The 20,043-nt window shown below is 47.4% G+C and overlaps 1 protein-coding gene across 4 annotated transcripts in view; it reads right to left on the bottom strand.

The window, feature by feature from the left end:
• DCTN2 (dynactin subunit 2) overlaps window positions 1–20,043 on the bottom strand; it is a 98,042-nt gene that overhangs the window by 12,000 nt on the left and 65,999 nt on the right. For all 4 annotated transcript variants that reach the window (XM_029594583.1, XM_029594584.1, XM_029594585.1 and 1 more), the window contains 3 exons: window positions 8,225–8,302; window positions 7,870–7,941; window positions 7,293–7,395 (listed from right to left, as the gene is read on the bottom strand). In XM_029594583.1, the coding sequence (XP_029450443.1) occupies window positions 7,293–7,395; window positions 7,870–7,941; window positions 8,225–8,302 (253 nt within the window). The remainder of the gene's footprint in view (window positions 1–7,292; window positions 7,396–7,869; window positions 7,942–8,224; window positions 8,303–20,043) is intronic.

The following is a 20,043-nucleotide window of genomic DNA, read 5'->3' as shown; positions in this document are numbered from 1 at the left end:
GGCGGCCATCTTGTTTTTTTCTTTCAGGCTTCCTTTTCTGCCAGCTGCCTTCCTGTGCGTCTGCTCAGAGTGCATGGCTATTTTTGGCACGTGCGCCATTTTTGGGGGATCATGCTTCAGGCCCGACCCAGGGGGGCCCTTGGGGATCTGCGGCAAGCAAGAAATAGCTGAAAAACGTCTGATGGAGGCTGGTCGGCCTACCTGGATTCCCTCTCCCTATGCACTTCTTGTGCTGGGGGGGGGGGGAAGGGTCCTCCTCGAAGGGTCCAAGGACAAAAAAACCCCACTTCCTCAGTCAGGAAGGAGTCCCAGGAGGACCCCCCCTGCTGTCCCCCACGGTGCGTGAGCAGAGTTAGGAAGATTCCAGGGTCACAGATTCGGACTCCAGTGATGAGACGGGCCTCTCATGCACGAGGCTTTTTTAGCCAGGAAGTCGGCTAAGCACAAGTCACAGGACGGGGTGGGGGGGGGTCCTCGAAATGCCCCAAGTCACACCCCCAACTCTCAGGGTTCTCGAGACGCCAAGGTCCGAGGGGATTTTGACGGCTCGGATGACCCGCAGAGGGAGGACCCCCCCTCCCCCCAGGAGAACACCTCTGCGGTATCCAGATCTCTCTCCCAATCTGGATACGGGCGGGGATGACCAGACTCCGGGGGATCCCAGGACAGAAGGGGAGGATCCATGGGTGCTTCACCTCTTTAAGAAGGAAGAGTTGCGCCCCCTTATTCCTCTGGTGCTAGAGGAGTTAGGTCTGAAGTTGTCGCAGGAAGAGTCCGATAATGAAGGTGTTAACCCGGTCCTGGACGGGCTCCGGGGTCCACCCAGTGCCTTTCTGATACCGAAAAAGATCCAGAAGCTTATCATTCGGGAATGGATCTCTCTGGATGCAGGCCTCAAGGTCGGCCGGGCTATGACTAAATTGTACCCGGTTCTTGAAGACTCCAAAGGTGGATGCGGGGGTGTTGGAGGTCACTAGGAAGACTACCATTCTGGTGGTGGGTGCCGCGGCTCTGAAGAATGTTCAGGACTGCAAGCTGTAACTTCACCTTAAGTGCCTCTTTGAGGTCTCCTCCTTGAGCCTTCGAGCAGAGTTTGCGCTAGCATGATGCAGCTCGCTTGTCTCTGTTGAATCCAGAAACCGCAGGATCCAGCTTCCTCCGGAGTTTTGTCCCCATCCCAGGCGGCCCAGCTGGAGGTGGGCGTTGCTTATGTGGCAGATGCCTTGTATGATCTGGTGCGTACCTCGGCCCGGAGCATGGTCTCTTCAGTGGCGGCCAGACTTTTGCTGTGGCTCCGAAATTGGGCGGCAGACTCATCCTCCAATTCGCAGTTGTGTAACCTTCCTTTTCAGGGACAACTTCTTTTTGGGGAGGATCTGGACCAGCTTATGAAGTCCCTGGGTGACACCAAGGGGAACAAGCTACCTGAGGATAGGAAGCCGTTCAAGAAGTCCTTCGTTCCACGGGTCTGTTATCGAGACATGCGGCGATTCAGGTCGGGGAGGGGCGGCCCCTCCTCCTCCAGCTCTAGGCAGTTAATGGCTCGACAGCAGTCCTTTCGTGGATCCTACAGGCCGACACGAGGTGGCTCCAGCCAGGGAGCAGGAGCCGGAAAGCCTGACCAATGAAGTCAGGCCTGCTCACCCCTCATGTGTGGCAGTTGGGGGCAGACTGTCACAGTTTTTCAAGGAGTGGGCCTAAATCACCTCAGACCAGTAGGTTCTGGAGGTCATAAGAGTAGGCTACGCCTTAGAATTTTCTCGCTCACTCAAGGAGACCTTTCTGGAGTTGCGCTGCTTTTCCCGCAACAAGCGAGTGGTAGTAGAGGAGACGATTCAAAGATTGTTCAGTCTGGAAGCGATTGTTCCCGTTCTTCTGGACGAGCAAGGAAGAAGGCGGTACTCCATTTATTTTGTGGTCCCGAAGAAGGAGGGTACTTTCCATCCTATCCTGTATTTTCAGCAAGTGAACGTCAGCTTGAGGGTCCCTCACTTCCGGATGGAGACCTTCAGAACAGTCATCGCAGCAGTCCGCAAAGGGGAATTCCTTGCCTCCTTGGATCTCACAGAAGCCTACCTCCACATCCCGATTTGAAGCGATCATCATCAGTTGCTGCGTTTCAAGATTCTGGGACAACATTTTCAGTTCCGGGTGCTCCCTTTCGGCTTGGCGATGGCTCCACGAACCTTAACCAAAATGATGGTAGACGTAGCGGCGGCCCTCCGGATGGAGAGAATGTTAGTCCACCCTTACCTTGACGACTGGTAGATTTGCGCAAAGTCGGAGGAGGATTGCTTGCGAGTGATACGCCAGGTAACTCAGTTGCTTCAGTCGCTAGGCTAGGTGATCAATGGAACAAAAAGTCATCTGATCCCATTGCAGTCCCTAGAATATCTGGGAGCTTGCTTCGACACTCAGGATGGCAGGGTATTCCTCACAACGGACAGGATGTGCAAGTTGCAGCACAAGTTCTTCATATTCTGCATCTTCCGTTACCCAGAGTGTGGGACTATCTGCAGCTTCTGGGCTCCTTGGCATCGACGTTGGAGTTGGTGCTGTGAGCCTTTGCTTACATGAGGCCGTTGCAGAGGGCGCTACTGTCCCGGTGGAACCCGGTGTTGGAACAGCACCAACTGCCATTACTGTTGTCACAGCAGACAAGGACCAGCCTAGAGTGATGGTTAGAGACCAACTTGCAGAAGGGCATGCCCCTCGAAGTCCCGGATTGGATGGTTGTGTTGACTGACGCAAATCTCCAAGGTTGGGGAACGGTGTGCCTGGGTCATGCAGACCAGGGCTCGTGGTCCTGGTCCATCAATCGCCTCAAGACGAGGGCGGTTCGAAGGGCATTTGTGTCATTTCTACCTCAGTTACAAGGTTCCAGTCTTCTCGGACAATGCCACCATGGCTCGGGAGACTCATCTTCCTTTTGCTTGGGCCGAGATTATTCTGGAAGGAATCGCGGCTTCTCATGTAGCAGAGGTGGACAACGTGCAGGCAGACTTCCTCAGCTGTCATCAGCTGGATCCCGGGGAATAGGAACTTTCCCGGGAGGCCTGGAACCACATTTGTGCCAGATGGGGGGCTCCCCAGCTGGATCTCATGGCGATGCGATCCAACTCGAAGACAGTATAGTTCTTCAGTCAAAAGAAGGAAATTGGGTCAGTCGGTCTGGACACTCTGGTCGACCAGGATTCTGCACTATGCATTTCCCCCTTGGCCCCTCGTAGGGCACGTTCAACGTATAGAGCAACACCCAGGTTCAGTGGTCCTGGTGGCTCCGGAGTGGCCATGACATCCTTGGTTTGCAGACTTTGTTCAGCTAGCAGCGGGCGGTCCATTGCGTCTGGCCCACCTCCTGGATCTCCTCCGTCAAGGACCCATTTTTTCGGGTCAGGAGGATCGCTTCTCTCTCGCGGCCTGGTGTTTCAAAGGCAGCAGCTCTGCATGAAGGGCTATTCGGAACCGTGATTTCCACCCTCCTCCAGGCTGGATGTCTTTCCACTTCTATGGCATACATTCGGGTGTGGAAAGGGTTTGAGGGATGGTGTGATCAGCACGGCGTGATACCTCTTTCGGTGACCATTCCCCCCATTTTAGCTTTTCTGCAACAGGGCTTGTCTAAGGGCCTGGCCTACAGTTCCCTCTGGGTCCAGGTTTCAGCTCTAGGGTGCCTCAGGAGCCGGGTAGGGGGCAAGCCCCTGGTCATCCATCCTGATGTTGACTGTTTCTTAAAAGGGATAAAGCATCTTCGCCCTCCAGTTCATAAATTGTGTCCGGACTGGAACCTTAACCTGGTTTTATGGATGCTTTGTGCTTCGCCCTTTGAACCGTTGCATCGGGTCTCCCTCAAGGACCTTACTTTGAAAACGGTTTTCTTGGTGGCCATTTGCTCTGCTAGACGTATTTCTGAACTGCAGGCTCATTCCTGTTGGGATCCTTTCCTGCGCATTTCGGCAGATAAGGTGTCTTTGCATACGGTACCTTCCTTCCTACCCAAAGTGTTATCTGCCTTCCATGTGAATCAATCCGTGGAGTTGCCCTGGTTTCCAAATTGGGCTCGGGACTCGTCATCTGGTAGAGAACTTCTCCTGTTGGATGTGACGAGTACTGTGCCGGTATTTAGCGCTCAGAACTGATAATGGTGACCCAGTATCACAAAGCTCAGGAAGCCCTGGTGATCCTGATGGACTGGGATGTGAAGGTAGGCTTCGGAAAGGTCCAAGGAGGTTAGAAACTCTCCTGGTTGTACTGCCATTATTACAGAGCGAAGAGTTTCCATGCAGAAGTATAGAACCCACAGATGACGGTTGACGTTCTTGAGTTCCAAGAACTATTCCACCTATTTTATCGTTCCTCTTGGGAACGATAAAATAGATGGAATAGCGCCCTGTATTTTGTTGGGGTGTGGGAACCGGAGTTATTGCCTTCAGACTGAGTAGCCTTGCTAGAGTGGTTTCTTCTGCCAGTCTCTTGGAGTGGGAGTGGCAGGGTGACATCATAAATGTGTCTCGAGGGATGCTGTGGAACTCCAGAGAGTAACCTTCTCAAATGATGTTTAGAACCCATTTGTCTGACGTTATCTCGACCCATCTTTGGAAGAAGAGGGCAAGTCGACCCCCTATATCTTCTTCCTGTGGATGGGTCGGTCCATTCTCATTGTGGAGCACGGCTGGAGGCTGCCCCTGGGCCTGCTTCCCTCTTGGTCTGTGTTCCGAAAGGGCTGGGACCTTCCAGTGAGATGAGGTGCTGGAACTGCGAGTTCCTGTAGGGTCTAAAGCGCTCGATCCTTTGCCCTTGGTTCTTCTGGGGAACGGACGCTGAGATCTTTTACTCCTATCTTCCAGTAGCCAAAGCACTGGGGATTCGCCCCATTTGCTGGCTAACTTCTCCAATTCGCTTCCGAACAAGAGAGATCCTTTAAAAGGCATTCTTGTGAGATTCGCTTTAGATGTCGCATGCGCAGACCAATTCCGTAGCCATAGTTGTCTTCTGGCTGTCACTACCGAGGCAACGCCCCTGGCTGAGGTGCGCACCAGGTCTGAGCTTGCGACTGTGAGGAAGGCTGCTGCAGGTTCCATCGTCTCACCAGAATACATTCCGGAGTTATTTACCTCTCTCGAGAGGAGCACGCAGGAACATGCCACCAGTGCGCAGCAGGAAGCAATCCGCAGTGTCATTGCTGTTGTGTCGAAGGCCTGCTTAAGGATGGATTCCAATCATCTGTCCTGAGTGTCCTTCAAAGCAGCCCCTCCCTCAACAGGAATAGTTGTTCACTTTGAGACGGAACAGACCATAGCGTCCACTTAAGGAAAACGCAGGCGTTCCTTGGTTGCTGGTTCTAGAGGGTATAAGGCTTCCAAGGTCCGACCCCCTTTGAAGCTGGCCTCCAGGGCATCCCATTCCAGGTCAATCAGTTCCTGGATGGCTTCCATCATTGGAAAGTAACATGAGGCCTTACAAAGGGACACCAAGATGGGGTTCATCTTTGGATCCGCCATAGGGTCCATGCCAGGAATACCCACCGTCTTCAGAGTCTGGGAAACAAGGGCTGGTAATTAGTCCTTGTGGAAGAAGTGAAACATTGTTTGGTATGGCTCCATTCCTGGAGGGATTTCTCCTTCTTCCAGGGAGTCACTCATCATCTGAGGTGTCTGGGTCCCTGCTCGGGAAGTTCTTGGTTAGACGAGGCATATCTTGAGACATCAGAGCCAGGCCGGGAGGATCTTGTGCTTCCAGCAGGAGTTGAGCCTGGGGCTGATTGTGCCTGAACGAAGACTTACAGCCCTTGGAAAAATTCCAACCAGGAGAAGGTCCCTGGGTCCAATTTAACCCCAGAGGGAGTTGGAGTAGGGGCCCCAGAGGTGCCCCCCTGTGGGGAAGCCATCTCGAAGATGCATAGGTCTGGGGAGCTATCGTCAGTAGAACCATCTCCCGACAGTAAGGGGCCAGGCTTTGGTTCCCCCTGGGCTTCTTCGCAATGTTGACAGAGGCAGGACTCCAATTCAGCTGCGTGGCTCTTATGTGGCAGGCCTTCTTGGGTGCCACTGTCTCTATGTGTTTGCGCGCGTGCAGCTGTAAACGCTGCTGTGCCTGTAGATATGCGCCCGGGTGCGCTCAGTTGTGCGCGCGTTATCTATTGGACGGTCACAAGTTAGGCATATCTGCCATCCGGCCTACCCCACGCGTACTGCCGGATCAGAAGGGAAGATTGCGCCGACGCCCCCCGCGCGTAAGATGGCACCCCCGAGGGTCTCCACGTATGTGGACCCTTGCACCGGATCGGGGCCTAGCCCAACCAAAGCTGCTCAACCCGATCGGTGCTCCCTTCTAACCTCACCGGGGACGGATTCGGAATGGCAATCCGAGCTCTGGAGACCAGAGACCTGAATTTAAAGATTTTTTCTTACCTGGTCTTGGCACTTACCGATTGTGTGGCGGACGGTCTCCAGCTGCAGGGGGAGAGGGAATTTCCTTCACCGCCGCACTCATTTGTGCACCCGCTGCCTTTCAGCCACACTGGGGGCTAAGTCCACGCCAAGAACCGGCTACCGGACCAAGGCACACCTCTGAGGGATATCTGAGATCAACCTCAGGAATTCTCGACTGGGGGAGGGACCCTTAGGTATCACTGCAGGAGAGCAGGGCTCGATCTTCCTTAAGGTAAACTTTGTTTCTTCTTTGCTGTAATTCGTAACACTATTCTAGTGGGATAGTGTCTGTATCTGCTAGGAGACTGAGAGATACTGAAGAGCTGAGGTTACTGCAAGAGTATATCTAGAGTGATGTCCACTTTGAAATCTTGACTCCGTCTCCCATCTGCTAGCAGAAGAGCACAATACCCATTGGTTCTGAGTCCATCTGGCTACACACTAGGAAAACAGCATTTAAAGTGTGCTATTGCTTTATCACAGCTTTGTAAATCTAGGCCTGAGATTGTAAACTCTCTGGGAATAGAGAAATACCTCCACTACCTGAATGTAATGTGCTTTTAAGTATCACAAAAGACAAAACATTAAAAAAAAAATTATTCTGCTCTTTAAATCCAAATTACTGAATTTGTAATTACCAGGTACCAGTCTACCAATTATAAAAACTGGTACTGCTAAAATACCCTGTATGAAAGAAAGTATTTGCAAATAACCTGGAACAAGACAAGGAAGATGGGAAAGTTGAGATACCAGAGGAAAAACAGGTATAAAATGCTCACCAGCTGAACTCCAAACACCCAGCAAATCATAATGCAGCTCCCTGCACAAGCCTGCTAACTCAGCTGTGGCTGCTCCCCTCACCTTGTTCATGAAGCTGCTTCACAGACACCAGCCGCTGCACCAGCTGTGGTAGGGTTGTTGCCATGGAATCCCACTTCTGCACCACATCATAGAGCTGATGCACCTGTATGAGAGGAAAGGCTGTGAAGCACTGCAGGCTCAAATAGGGAAGCAAGGGAAGTAATACCAGGGCACCATCACCATACACGGACCAAACAGCTGAAAATAATACTTTGTGCAATGAGACTCCGCCCCTCCCAGAAGCTTGAATACTGACTCCTCAGCATTCCTAGTCCCATCTGACATGTGGAGCACAAGACCTGAGCTGGGAATCAAACCTAGGTCCCTACACATGGCAGTGCACAGCCCTGATCATCAGCCTTTATTCCAAAAACGAAATGTCCACACAAACTGCGATTATTTTGTAAGGGCAGTAACACTCCAGGGCATGTGCAAGGGATTTCAATTCATCTGAAACCCTAACAGTAAGGCTATACTTATCTGACTACAGCCCCCATTTGTTTTCAATAGTGCATCTAAAAGTGCTTTATCTCTGCTATGTGCATTCCTCTTTTCAGAAAGAAGCAGCTATACTGACCTTACTCTGCGTTTCTGCATCTTCGATAGTTGCCTTGTGCTTCGCAATTTCATTCACCTTCCCCAGGACACTCTAGAAATCAAAAAGTGAGAATCAAACACACACTCCAGTCTCTCCCTTAGCGGACCACCTCCCCTCTCCCCTGCTCTCTTTATCCACACATTAAGAAAAGCTCCTCACCGTATACAAAAAGCAATATCTAAAGGAAATATCTAAAGGAAAGCATGCCAGCCATCATGGTCTTGACATCCAGTGGGATGCCACAGTAACTTCTGTCAGTTTAACATCGAAAGGTGGATTAGACATGGTGCTGCTCGCCTTTAGAGAGTCATAAGCTTTCTCGGAAAAACCTTACCTGCAATCTTGCTTCCACCAGGTCCAGCGAAGCCATGTCCAGGGCACTCACTTTCGCCTGCAGGATCTCAACAGTCTCCTACCAAGCACAAAGATTCCCAAGTTTAATTGGGGCTGGCCCTGTAAGCTCAGTGGTACTGCCACACAGAGGAGCTGGATTTGAATCATGGGTCGGAGCTTGTGTTTCCCAGGTTGGCTAGGGATACTGCAGGGGCACTGTTCACAGACCCTGGAGGGTGGAAGTTTCCACCGTTACACAACAGTGACAATCAGTGGCCAGATTCAGGCTGCACAAGTACAGAGGTTCCAGAGGAAGCCATGGTGGTCTGTGGCCTCTGGCCAAGGACCATTAATGTGAGGGGATGGTTAAAAAAACAAAACAAAACACACACATTTGGGAAAAAAAAACCCAGGTTGTTGCATATGAAGGCTTATGGTGCAATAGAGACTGGTCCTGATTTAACTGGAAGCCCAAAGGAGGTGGAGTAAACTGTCCAGCTAAAAAGCAGAGTTGCTTACATGTAAAAGTGCTCTCTAAGGACAGCAGTCCTCACATACATCATCTGATTTAGCCCAGTCTGGAACTTTTACAAAGTTTCTAGAACTGAGTGGGCCTCACTGAGCATGCCCAGTATGCCTCTACTCCATGCGTCCATGCAGAGGCACCTTCAGCATTGTTCCTTTGCATTATAAGGAGAAGCAGTCAAATTTTATGAAAACTGAAATTCTGATGTCCTTGGAGTGTATCTGGTACAGACGAGCAACTCTGCTTTCTCAGAGGACAAGCAGGATGGCAGTCCTCACACATGGGGGATCCCTAGCTGCAGACTCACCTGAACGAAAAAAAGGGGAAAAAAATACAACTAAGTGCCAACTGTCACAAAAACTATTTTTGTTTGCAACAAGCCTTTTTTCCATTTTATATCTTAGCTACAAGGGGCAGCCTGGGACAAAAACAATGGGCCCTAGGAGGGAATTGAATTAGGTTCCACATCTCAAAACAGATTCTTCCAGACACTCTGGCCAAACTTACATTTGCATTGGGAGTTCCTATCCAAACAACAGTGAGATATGAATATTTGGAGAAAACTCCACCTCTCAGCCTTGCAGATCTCCTTCACAGAGACTGATCTCAGGAGAGGCCACCAATGTTGCCATGACTTTAACAGAGGTGAGCCTTACACCTATCAGAATCAGTCCCACATGGACAAAACATATGAACAGACAATCTGCTAGCCACTTGTTTGGCAATCGCAATCCCCAATTTGTTGATCTTTGAAGGATACTAGTACAGTAGACCCCAGCACCAATTGAGGGTGAAGGCATCTGAGGCTACTTTGCTCCCCATGCCAGTTTCCTAGAACCTTCCTGTTCTGAGGGGAAGCAAACAGATTCACCACAGGCATGCCCCACTCATGGAATATCTGGCTTGCTACCCCCAGGGACTATTTGTGGTGTTCCAGAGACCGACAATCTGTCTGCCAGAATATTTTCCACTCCTGCCAGATATGTGGCTTTGAAAACCATCCCTTGAGAGATGGCCCAGTCCCACAACTGGACAGTCTCCTGACAAAGAAGATATCATTAAGTGCCTCATTGCTTGTTGATTTAGAACATTGCTGCTTGGTTGTCTGTTTGGACTAGAGATGTTAATTCATTTGAAACATTTCCTATTTTGCTTGATTTAATTTGTTAAACTAAACAATAGAACCCCCCCCCCCCCAAAATTTAGTGGTTTTCCTATCTTTTTTGTGTGCACTGCTTGCAAATAGTGCACACTACACTCTGAGAAAAAAACAAAGCTGGTTTCTGGCATACCAGGCCGCGAGCAATTGCTGAACTTTTTAAATTGTTTTTTTTTTCCTGAGGGCTGAAGAATCCGTCAGCCTTAGATAGAAACTTGCAAGTTGATTCAATTGTGGGTGCTTCCCCATAATCTATTTATTTCGGATTTTTATATACCGGCATTCGAGACCGCAGTCACATCATGCTGGTTCACATAAAACAGGGGAGCAAATAAATATAAACTAGAACAATGGTGCGGAAAAGGCAGTTACATGTAACAGGGTGACTAGAACTTGGCGAAGAAGGAAGATAAAGGATAGGTTATTAATTAAAAAAGGCTAACGATAATGGAGATGGTTAACAATGGTGTAAATGGAGATGAGGGATGACATTGAGGTGTTATATTCATGAAAAGTTTCCAATCTGAGCTCACACATTCTGAGGACCAACGTATTCCTGTTGAGGAAGTCAGAGTGCTACCCTTGCAATGTGAACTTCTAAAATCCACAATACGTTCCTTCTATGCCCACCAGAACCACCTGCTTGTTTTCTGACCTATCAATCCCCGAGCATCCCCTTGCCCAGTCACGTAAACAACCATTAAGGACAGGAACTGCAATCAGGCCAGCCCAATAGTCTTGGTTTCCAACCAGTTTATAGACCACGTGCTGCTGCTTCTTGAGACCAAATCCCTTGGGCTATGCAGGGGCGGGGGAGGGGAGTTCACAGAGCACATCCCAATGCACTAGCCTTACATTTGACAGGCTCGAACAAAATCTGGGAGGATCCCGATTGATTCCTTTTGATAGCTCGAGGTAATTGCCATACAACTCAGGCAACCCCTGATGGAGTGGAAAAGGGGGATGCACTCAACAATGCTTTGACTGTAGGAACTAGCATGACAACAGGGACTTCTGAAGCCACAGGTGAGTCCTGGCACCAGGGAATAAGATCCAAGGAAGCCATCACAGAACCTTAAATATCACAAATCACTCCAGACAATTGGGGCTTTGCATCCCACCAGCAGATGGAGGCAGAGAAAAAATGTTCAGACACTGCTACATAACAGAGTGCCATCTGCAGTCTTTCGGTATTAACCTGTACCCAAGCTGAGATGGATCCTGCCAACTTGGAGTGGAAGAGTAGCCTAGTGTTTAGAGCAGTCGTCGTTGTCCTGCTGTCACTCCTTGTGACCTTGGGCAAGTCACTTTACCCTCCATTGCCTCAGGTACAAACTTAGATTGTAAGCCCTCTGGGGATAGGAAAATACCTACAGTACCTGAATGTAATCCACTTTGAAGTGCTGAAAAAAGTGCAAAAAGCGGAATACAAATCAAAAAATAAATAAACTTTAACTGTAAACTAACTCCCCTTCCAAGGCGAGCAGGGCAAACAAAGATTGGAACTCCTGAACTGAGCCCTCACCTCCAACAATGGAACCTGAAACCCTTCTTAAACCCTTCTGCCCTATTTACAACCATAGCAATCTAGGTCTTTCAAAATTAAAAACCGGGATGGGCCTCTGGACAGATCTGTGGTATTTCAGGAATGAAAATTAGCAGGTAAGAACCAATTTTCCTTTCCTGCATATACCCTAGATCAGTCCAGACAAATGGGATTTACCCAAGCCCTCCTACTCTGGACGGGATCCCAAAAGACCGGCTCGCAACACACCTTCACCAAATGAAGCCTCTTCTGGTGCCCGAACATCCAGACGCCAATGCTAGATAAAAGTATGAAGCAATGGCTACATCGTCACGTGACAAATTTCCTGCAGAGACAGTAACTTGTCACTCCGCCCAGGAAGCAGTTTGCGCCCTGAGAGAACGTGCATGTAGTCAACTTGCAATTGCCCTACCTTTACAGATTCAGGCCAAGCAGATAGCCTCTTTGAGCCAGCATGCTACCAAAGCCTTAGAAGTCTTTGAACCCTTCTTTCCCCACTAAACAAGACAAAGATGATCAGAGCACAAAAAAGTGTTAGTGACCTTAAGATAACATAACAGAATCCGAACATCTAATAAGTGCAACTCCCTTGCATGTGGCGTTTCTGCTGACAAGTCAAAAGGCAGGAAGCTCTACCACATGATTGAGGTGAAAGGAAGAGACTACCTTCAGCAAAAAAGGAAGGCACTGTATGGAACAAAACTCAATCATCTGTAATCCGCAGAAACAGATCTCTACATGACAAAGCCTGAAACTCTGAAATCCATCTAGCCAAACAAATAGCCACCAAGAAGACTGTTTAATGTAAGATCCTTCAAAGAATCCTGATGTAAGGGCTCAAAGGGAGGACCACACAGTCCCTGCTGACCGGAGGCCTCAAATGTTTCATCTCCTTCAAGAAACGAATGACGTCTGGGTGCAAGGCCAACATTCTTCCCCAAAGTTTTCCTCAAAGACACCCCAAGGCTACCACCTGAACACAAAGTGAAGTCTAAGCCAATCCTTTGGTCAAACCATTCTGCCTAAAAGCCATGATACGAGGAAATTCCACCTATTGAGGGTCGACATCTTCCTCCTCACACTAAGCTTCAAACACCCTCCATACTCGGACATAACCAGAGAGGTGGAAGGTCTTTTAGCTTGAAGCAAGTTAGCATTCACAGCTTCCAAATAGCCCTTCAGATGCATTCGCCTCCTCTCAAAGGCCAAGCGCTGAGACAAACATGATTTGCCCGATCCAAAAATATGGGCCCTTGACATAGATGTTCTTGCAGATGGCCGATATAGGATGGGCCCATCTACTGCTAGATAAATCAGATCGGCAAACCATGGGCGGCGAGGCCACTCCAGAAAGACAAGAACCATTCTTCACGAGTGCTGCTCTATTCAACACAAAACTTGAACCACCAGAGGCCATGGAGAAAACATACAGCAGAATATTTTAAGTCCAGACTGCAGGTTTTCACCTCTAACATCTGCTGGAGACAGTGAAGTACTGAAGGACTGCAGGTGGCACTCTCAGTTATGTAGTAGTGTCTGAAATGTTTTTCTCTGCCTTCATCTGCTGGTAGGGATGGAAAACCCCACTTGTCTGGACTGATCTGGGATATGTACAGTACTTCTACATCCTGGGGACCTCCATGGGATGTCTCACACCTGAGCTAACCATTTATTGATTGACCTGAGTCAGGAAGCCTCTACCTATCCTGATATCAAGGCATGGCTCCCAGCAAACTCAGACTGGGAAGGCATCAAGACTTACTGTGCAGCTCACCACTCAGCCCCCAAAGACTATGAATCCTAGGACCTGAATCTCCTGGTCAAGGTTGACAGGCATTCCTTAGCCTTCAAAGCCAAGGTATAGACTGAAATAAGGATGAAGCATATCCTAAATATGAAGTGAATGACTTTGCCCCAGAGCAAAGTCTGAATAATTGAAAGCAGAAATGCTTCCCTTGAATACAAACACAAAAGGGACAAAGAGAACATCTAGAGATCTTCCCAAATGGGAATTTAACAGAAACTTCTAAAAAGGTCCAAGAAAGAAAACTGTTTGTGCACCACTGATAGACTGATGGAGCAAGAGTTTCCACCAGAGCCCACTGACCTTTTTCTTTCGGAACCCCAAACAGGAGTAAAACATAGAAAACAGAGACAGCAGAAAAGGACCTAAAGGCCCCTCCAATCTGCCCAGCAAGCTCCCATAGTTATTAGTTTCCCATACTAGTCACTCAGACCGCCAAGGTCAGGGCTCTTGTTGGATACTGTTTGAGTCCAAGTTCCTTTCACTCCATGCCATTGAAGCAGAGTGTAATGTTGGAGTTGCATCAGAAGTGTAGTATAAGGCTTTTTGGTTAAGGGTAGTAACCGCCGCATCAAGCAAGTTATCCCATGCTTATTTGTTTTCCCAGACTGTACAGTTCAATGTCCTTGTTGGTTGTTGTCTGAATCCAATTCCTCTGTTCCCCCTGCTGTTGAAGCAGCGAGCAATGATGAAGCTGCATCAATAGTATGTAGGCTTATTGGTTAAGGGTAGTGTCCGCCACACCAGCAAATTACCCCCATGCCTCTTACTACATTCCCCTCCCCCTTGCCTTTAAGGATTCACAGTGTTTATCCCATGCCCCTTTGAAATCTTTCTCCATTTTTTATCTTCACCACCTCCTCTGGAAGGGCATTCCAGGCGTCCACCACCCTTTCCATGAAGAAATATTTCCTGTCATTGATTCTGAGTCGTCCTTCACGGAATCTCATTTCATGAGCCCTAGTTCTATTGGTTTCTTTCAAGTGGAAAAGATTTGTTGTGGATTGTGCAGCACTAAAACCTTTCAAGTATCTGAAGGTATGTATCATAACTCCTCTGCTCCTCCTCTTCTCCAGGGTATACAAATTTAGGTCCTTCAACCTCTCTTCATAAGTCATTTGATGGAGATCCCCACCATTATTGTCACCCTTCTCTGGACCACCTAAATCAAGTCACTGTCCCTTTTGAGATACGGTCTCCAGAACTGAACACCATACTCCAAGTGAGGCCTCACCAAGGACCTGTATAAGGGGATTATCACTTCCTTTTTCATTTCTAGATATTCCTCTCTATGCAGCCCCGCATTCTTCTAGCTCATGTTCTGTGCACAGTAGCGCTTCATCCCCCATCGCATTCAGTTCTTTCGGATTAATGCATCCCAGATGCATGATTCTACACTTTTTGGCATTAAATCCCATTTGCCATATCTTTGACCACTCTTCAAGCTTCCTTAAACCACATCTCATTCTCTTCACTCCTTCTGGCGTGTCCACTCTGTTGCAGATCTTAGTATCGCCTGCAAATAGACAAACTTTACCTTCTATCCCTTCCTCAATGTCGCTCATAAAGATGTTAAACAGAACCAGTCCCAACACTGATCCCTGCAGCACGCCACTTAATACCATTCTCTCTTCAAAGTAGGTTCCATTTACCATCACCTGCTATCTTCTATCCGTCAACCAGTTTGTAATCCACGTCACCACCTTGGTGTTCATTCCCAAGCTTCTCATTTTGTTCATGAGTCTTCTATGTGGGACCATATCAAAGGCTTTACTAAAATCCAAGTAAATCACATCGAGCTCTATTCCCTGATCCAATTCTCTAGTCACCCAATCAAAGAAATCAGATTAGTTTGACAGGACCTTCCCCTGGTGAATCTGTGCTCTCTTGGATCGAGTAACCCACCAGATTGTAGGTAGTTCACTATCCTTTCTTTCAGCAGAGTCTCCATTAATTTTCCCACCACTGAGGAGAGGCTAACCAGTCTGTAATTTCCAGCTCCTCTCTACTCCCACTCTTGTGAAGTGGGACCACCACCGCTCTTCTCCAGTCACTCGACACCACTCCCGTTTCCAGGGATCTATTGAACAGGTCATGCAGCGGACCCGCCAGCACATCTCTGAGCTCCCTCAGTATTCTAGGATGAAATCTCATCAGGCCCCATGGCTTTGTCCACTTTCAGTTTTCCCAGCTCTTCCCTTACATTCTCTTCCGTAAATGGGGTTTCATCAAATCCACCCCCCATCCACAGCCTTGTTAACCAGTGACTGTCCCTCTCCAGGGTCTTCCTTAGTGAACACCGAACTGAAGTATTTGTTTAATATTTCCGCCTTTTCGCCGTCTCTTTCCACACATTGATCCTTTTCACCTTTCAGTTTCACTATACCAATTTGGACCTTTCTCTGATGTACCTGAAAAAGGTTTTGTCACCTCTCTTTACCTTTTTGGCAATCTTTTCTTCTGCCAGATGTTTTTCTTTCCTGATTACTTTCTTTGTCTCTCTCAGTTTAACCAGATATTCTTCCCTGTGTTCCTCTTTTTGGGATCCTTTGTATTTCTTGAACGCTGTTCTTTTTATTTTATCAGCCACCTCCTTTGAGAACCAGATAGGTTTCTTATTTCTCTTGCTTTTGTTAACTTTTCTAATATAAAGATTAGTTGCCTTTGTAATGGCAACTTTTAGTTTGGCCCACAGTAGTTCCACCTCTCCCAGTCTTCAAGTTCCATATCCAGGAATTTTCCCATTTCAGCAAAGTCATATTTTTGAAGTTCAAAACTCAGGTCTTTGTGTGACTTCTCTGTACCCTATTTGCAATATCAAACCATACCGTTTGATGATCACGTATGCTAAGGTGGGACCCCACCCAGACATTTGAGATGCTATCCCCGTTTGAGAGTACTAAGTCAAGAATAACTCCCTCACTCATGGGTTCCATTACCATTTGTTTAAATAGAGCCCCTTGCAGGGCATCCACGCTCTCTTCTTCTGTTAGATTCTGCAGAAAGAATTCTCCAGTCTTCGTCCAGCAGATTAAAATCTCCAACAATCAATATTTCCCCCTTCTTTCCCACCTTTTGGATGTCTTCAATCAGCTCTCTGTCTAGTTCTTCTGTTTAAGTCGGAGGCCTGTAAACCACTCCAGTAAAAATGGATGCACCAGATCTAAACCATGAGCCTTGAATGGTACTGGAACACAACTATCAAACTCTGAAGCCTCTCCAGAGAAGCCTTTACTACTACTCATTCTTGAAAGCTGACACTCCATGAAACATCATGAAGGATTTGGAACCAAGCAATAACTTCTAGGGACCACCTGACCCATACCATGACCAGAAGCCATTGGCCTGATAAGAAGAGGAATCATAACCAGCTGCCTACAAGAATTGCTTTGGGAAGGAGCACTGCCAACCCTCCATGGGCTGGATGAATATCTGAAGAAATCCCTGTATCGATAATTCTTGTCTTCATCACCCTATGAATGGGCTGCTCACTATCTGGGCAGAGTTATCACCTCGCCAGGCTGATTCTGACATCACCAAGCCACCGGGACTCCAAACAGTCCCAAGACTGCTGGCACTATCCTCTGGGAGTCTGTAAATCACTAAAAGGGAATACTTGCTAAAACATGCCTCAAACTTTGACCTACTGCCCTGGTCTTGCGATCCACGACCAACACCATAGCATCAACCCAAAGGATAAGTGAGAACAAGCTTCTTTTTCTACAATAATCTGAAGATGGAGAAGCCCCCTTCAAAGGCAAACTCTCCATATTCCAGGTTTTCCAAGGAACTATCCTCCCTTCTGGCCATAAGAGAATCTGGTGGAGGAGGCCTCCTAGAAGACAAATGTTCACTAGCCAGTCTAAGGTAGAAGGGTGTTATACCCCTGTGTATTAGCGCTTGTTTTGTTTTTTTTTTTTTTGCCCACACAAAATGTTTTAAGACCCAACTGAGAAGTACCCCAACTTAAGGAGTCTGAGGGAGGAGCAAGCAGCAATTTTAACTTGCGATCCGGGAACTTTCCCACAAGCATACAAAGAATGCAAGAGTAAAACAGTCACTCCATGCATGACAAACTGCAGGCTTTCATAATGCCTTTAACATGATGCTCCCTGAAAATGAGCTCAATGCTGTCGCATGGGATTTCCCAAACTGGTGGCTGGTAATGCCAGTGCAGTCTGGCGACGTAGCAGGGCAGTCTGCTTTCCTCTGCCTTATGGCTTTTCCCATGCACAGGATAAACAAAGGAAAATTGCTAATTTTCATTCCTGTAATTGCATCCCTACCAGATGGCGGCAGACAACAAAACCTTTGAGGCTCTGCTACATATCCAAGAGTGCCACCTGCAGTCCCTCAGTATTGACCTGCACCCAAGCCAAACAGTAGATAGCATTCCCCCCTTCCAGGGCAACCAGAAACACAGGGTTGGAACCCCCTGAGCTGGAAGCTCACATACATCCAAAAAAGAAATACCCTGATAACCGCTTAACTCAAAAAACTCAACTTCTGAACAGATTGTAAAATTTCTGATATAAGGTGTACAAAATCAGCTGGAAATTTAGTCTTTTGGCAGCAAACTGGACGGGTCTCTGGACTGATCTATGGTATTACAGGAACGAAAATTAGTAGGTAAGAACCAATTTTCCTTTCCTGTTCATACCCAGATCAGTCCAGACAAGTGGGATGTACCCAAGCACCCCTACACTGGGCGGGAACCAGAAAGACCAGTTCTTTACACACTTTCAGTAAAGGTCACATCCTCCTGTGCCCAAAACAACCAACCGGTAATGTCTGCTACATTGATCACCCAACCGTCAACTCTGCCCAAGAGGCTGCATGTGCTCTAGTCAAATGTGCTTTGAGGCCAGTTGGAATTTCGTAACCCTTACAAATATAGGCCAAGCAAATTATCTCCTTCAGCCATCTAGAAATCGTAGCCTTAGAAGCTTTTTCTCCTTTTTCCGCTCCACCGAATACCACAAAGAGATGATCCAACCATCGAAAGCCATTAGTAACCTTCAAATAACACAACAGAGTGCGACGCATATCCAGAAGATGAAGATCTCTATCCTGCAGAGACTCTCTAGACCTCTCCGGAAATGCCAGAAGCTCAACTATCTGATTTACATGGAAAGACGACAACTTTTGGCAAAAAGGAAGGAACCATATGCAATGTCACCCTATCATCCGCAATATGAAAAAAGATCCTGACAAGGCAGCGTCTAAAGCTCGGAAATCTGCCTGGCTGAACATATGGCAACCAGAAAAACTGTCTTCAACATCAAGCCCTTCAAAGAAGCTAGTCTTAAAGGCTCAAAAGGTTGCTGGTGAAGCAGAGATCCAAATTCACATTGATCACTTTGGAACATAAGCTTATGGTTTCAGATCATGAATGTATTTTAAAAGATAAATTGGAATGGATAAACAGAATCGTAATTTGTGGTCGGCAAGAAGAGCATTGTAAAGGTGCCAGCAAATAATTTGGCTCGATTACAGAGAACAAGAGCTAGGGCCTTATTTTTTGTGGCTACTGTATTATGGAATTCTCTTCCTGTTCAACTGAGATCCTTAATGAATGTAAAGGACTTTCGAAGGCAGCTAAAATCAATTTTGTTCAGTGAAGCTTTTGAATGATAGCAGAACAGAAGCTTTTGCATAAATAAATGAATAAAAAATAAATAGTGTCAGTAAAAGCTTTTCTTCTTTGTCTCCATCTGTTGGTAGGGAAGCAAAACCCATGCATCTGGACTGATCTGGGATATGAACAGGATTATACATTGAAGCTGAAAATGTTATTTTACATCAGAATTCAATCTGAATAATTAAGCACTGAATCTTATGCTTTCGATCATGGACACCACTGAAATACAGGCCACCAAGATCACCACAGAACACGATTCAAAACTGGCAGCCTTCAAGAATATATTGATTAGTCAAGAGTTTAACATGTTAACATTTTGCGGATGATACTAAGATCTGCAACAGAGTGGACACGCCAGAAGGAGTGGAGAGAATGAGACAGGATTTAAGGAAGCTGGAAGAGTGATCGAAGATATGGCAGCTGAGATTCAATGCCAAGAAGTGCAGAGTCATGCACATGGGGTGTGGAAATCCAAAAGAACTGTATTTGATGGGGGGTGAAGGGCTGATGTGTATGGAGCAGGAGAAAGAGACCTTGGGATGATAGTGTCTAATGATCTAAAGTCGGCGAAACAAAGTGACAAGGCAATAGCTAAAGCCAGACGACCGCTGGGTTGCATAGAGAGAGGAATATTGAGTAAGAGAAAGGAAGTGATGATCCCCTTATACAGGGCCTTGGTGAGGTCTCACCTGGAGTACTATGTTCAGTTCTGGAGACCGGATCTCCAAAGGGACAGGATGGAGGCGGTCCAGAGAAGGGCACCAAAAAGGTGGATGGGCTTCATAAAATGACTTATGAGGAGAGATTGAAGAACCTAAATATGTATACCCCAGAAGAGAGGAGGAGCAAGGGTGATATGATATAAACTTTCAGATACTTGAAAGGTTTTAATGATCCATGGTCAACAACAAACCTTTTCCGTTGGAAAAAAATCAGTAGAACTAGGAGCCACGACTTGAAGCTCCAGGGAGGAAGACTCAGAACCAATGTCAGGAAGTATTTCTTCACGGAGAGGGTGGTGGATGCCTGGAATGCCCTTCCGGAGGAAGTGGTGAAGACTAAAACTGTGAAGGATTTCAAAGGGGCATGGGATAAACACTGTGGATCCATAAAGGCTAGAGGATGGGAATGTAGTGAAGAGCCA

This window comes from Rhinatrema bivittatum, chromosome 3, assembly GCF_901001135.1.
Source record: "Rhinatrema bivittatum chromosome 3, aRhiBiv1.1, whole genome shotgun sequence".
NCBI lineage: Eukaryota > Metazoa > Chordata > Amphibia > Gymnophiona > Rhinatrematidae > Rhinatrema > Rhinatrema bivittatum.
This window is presented reverse-complemented; position numbering and strand designations above follow the sequence as displayed.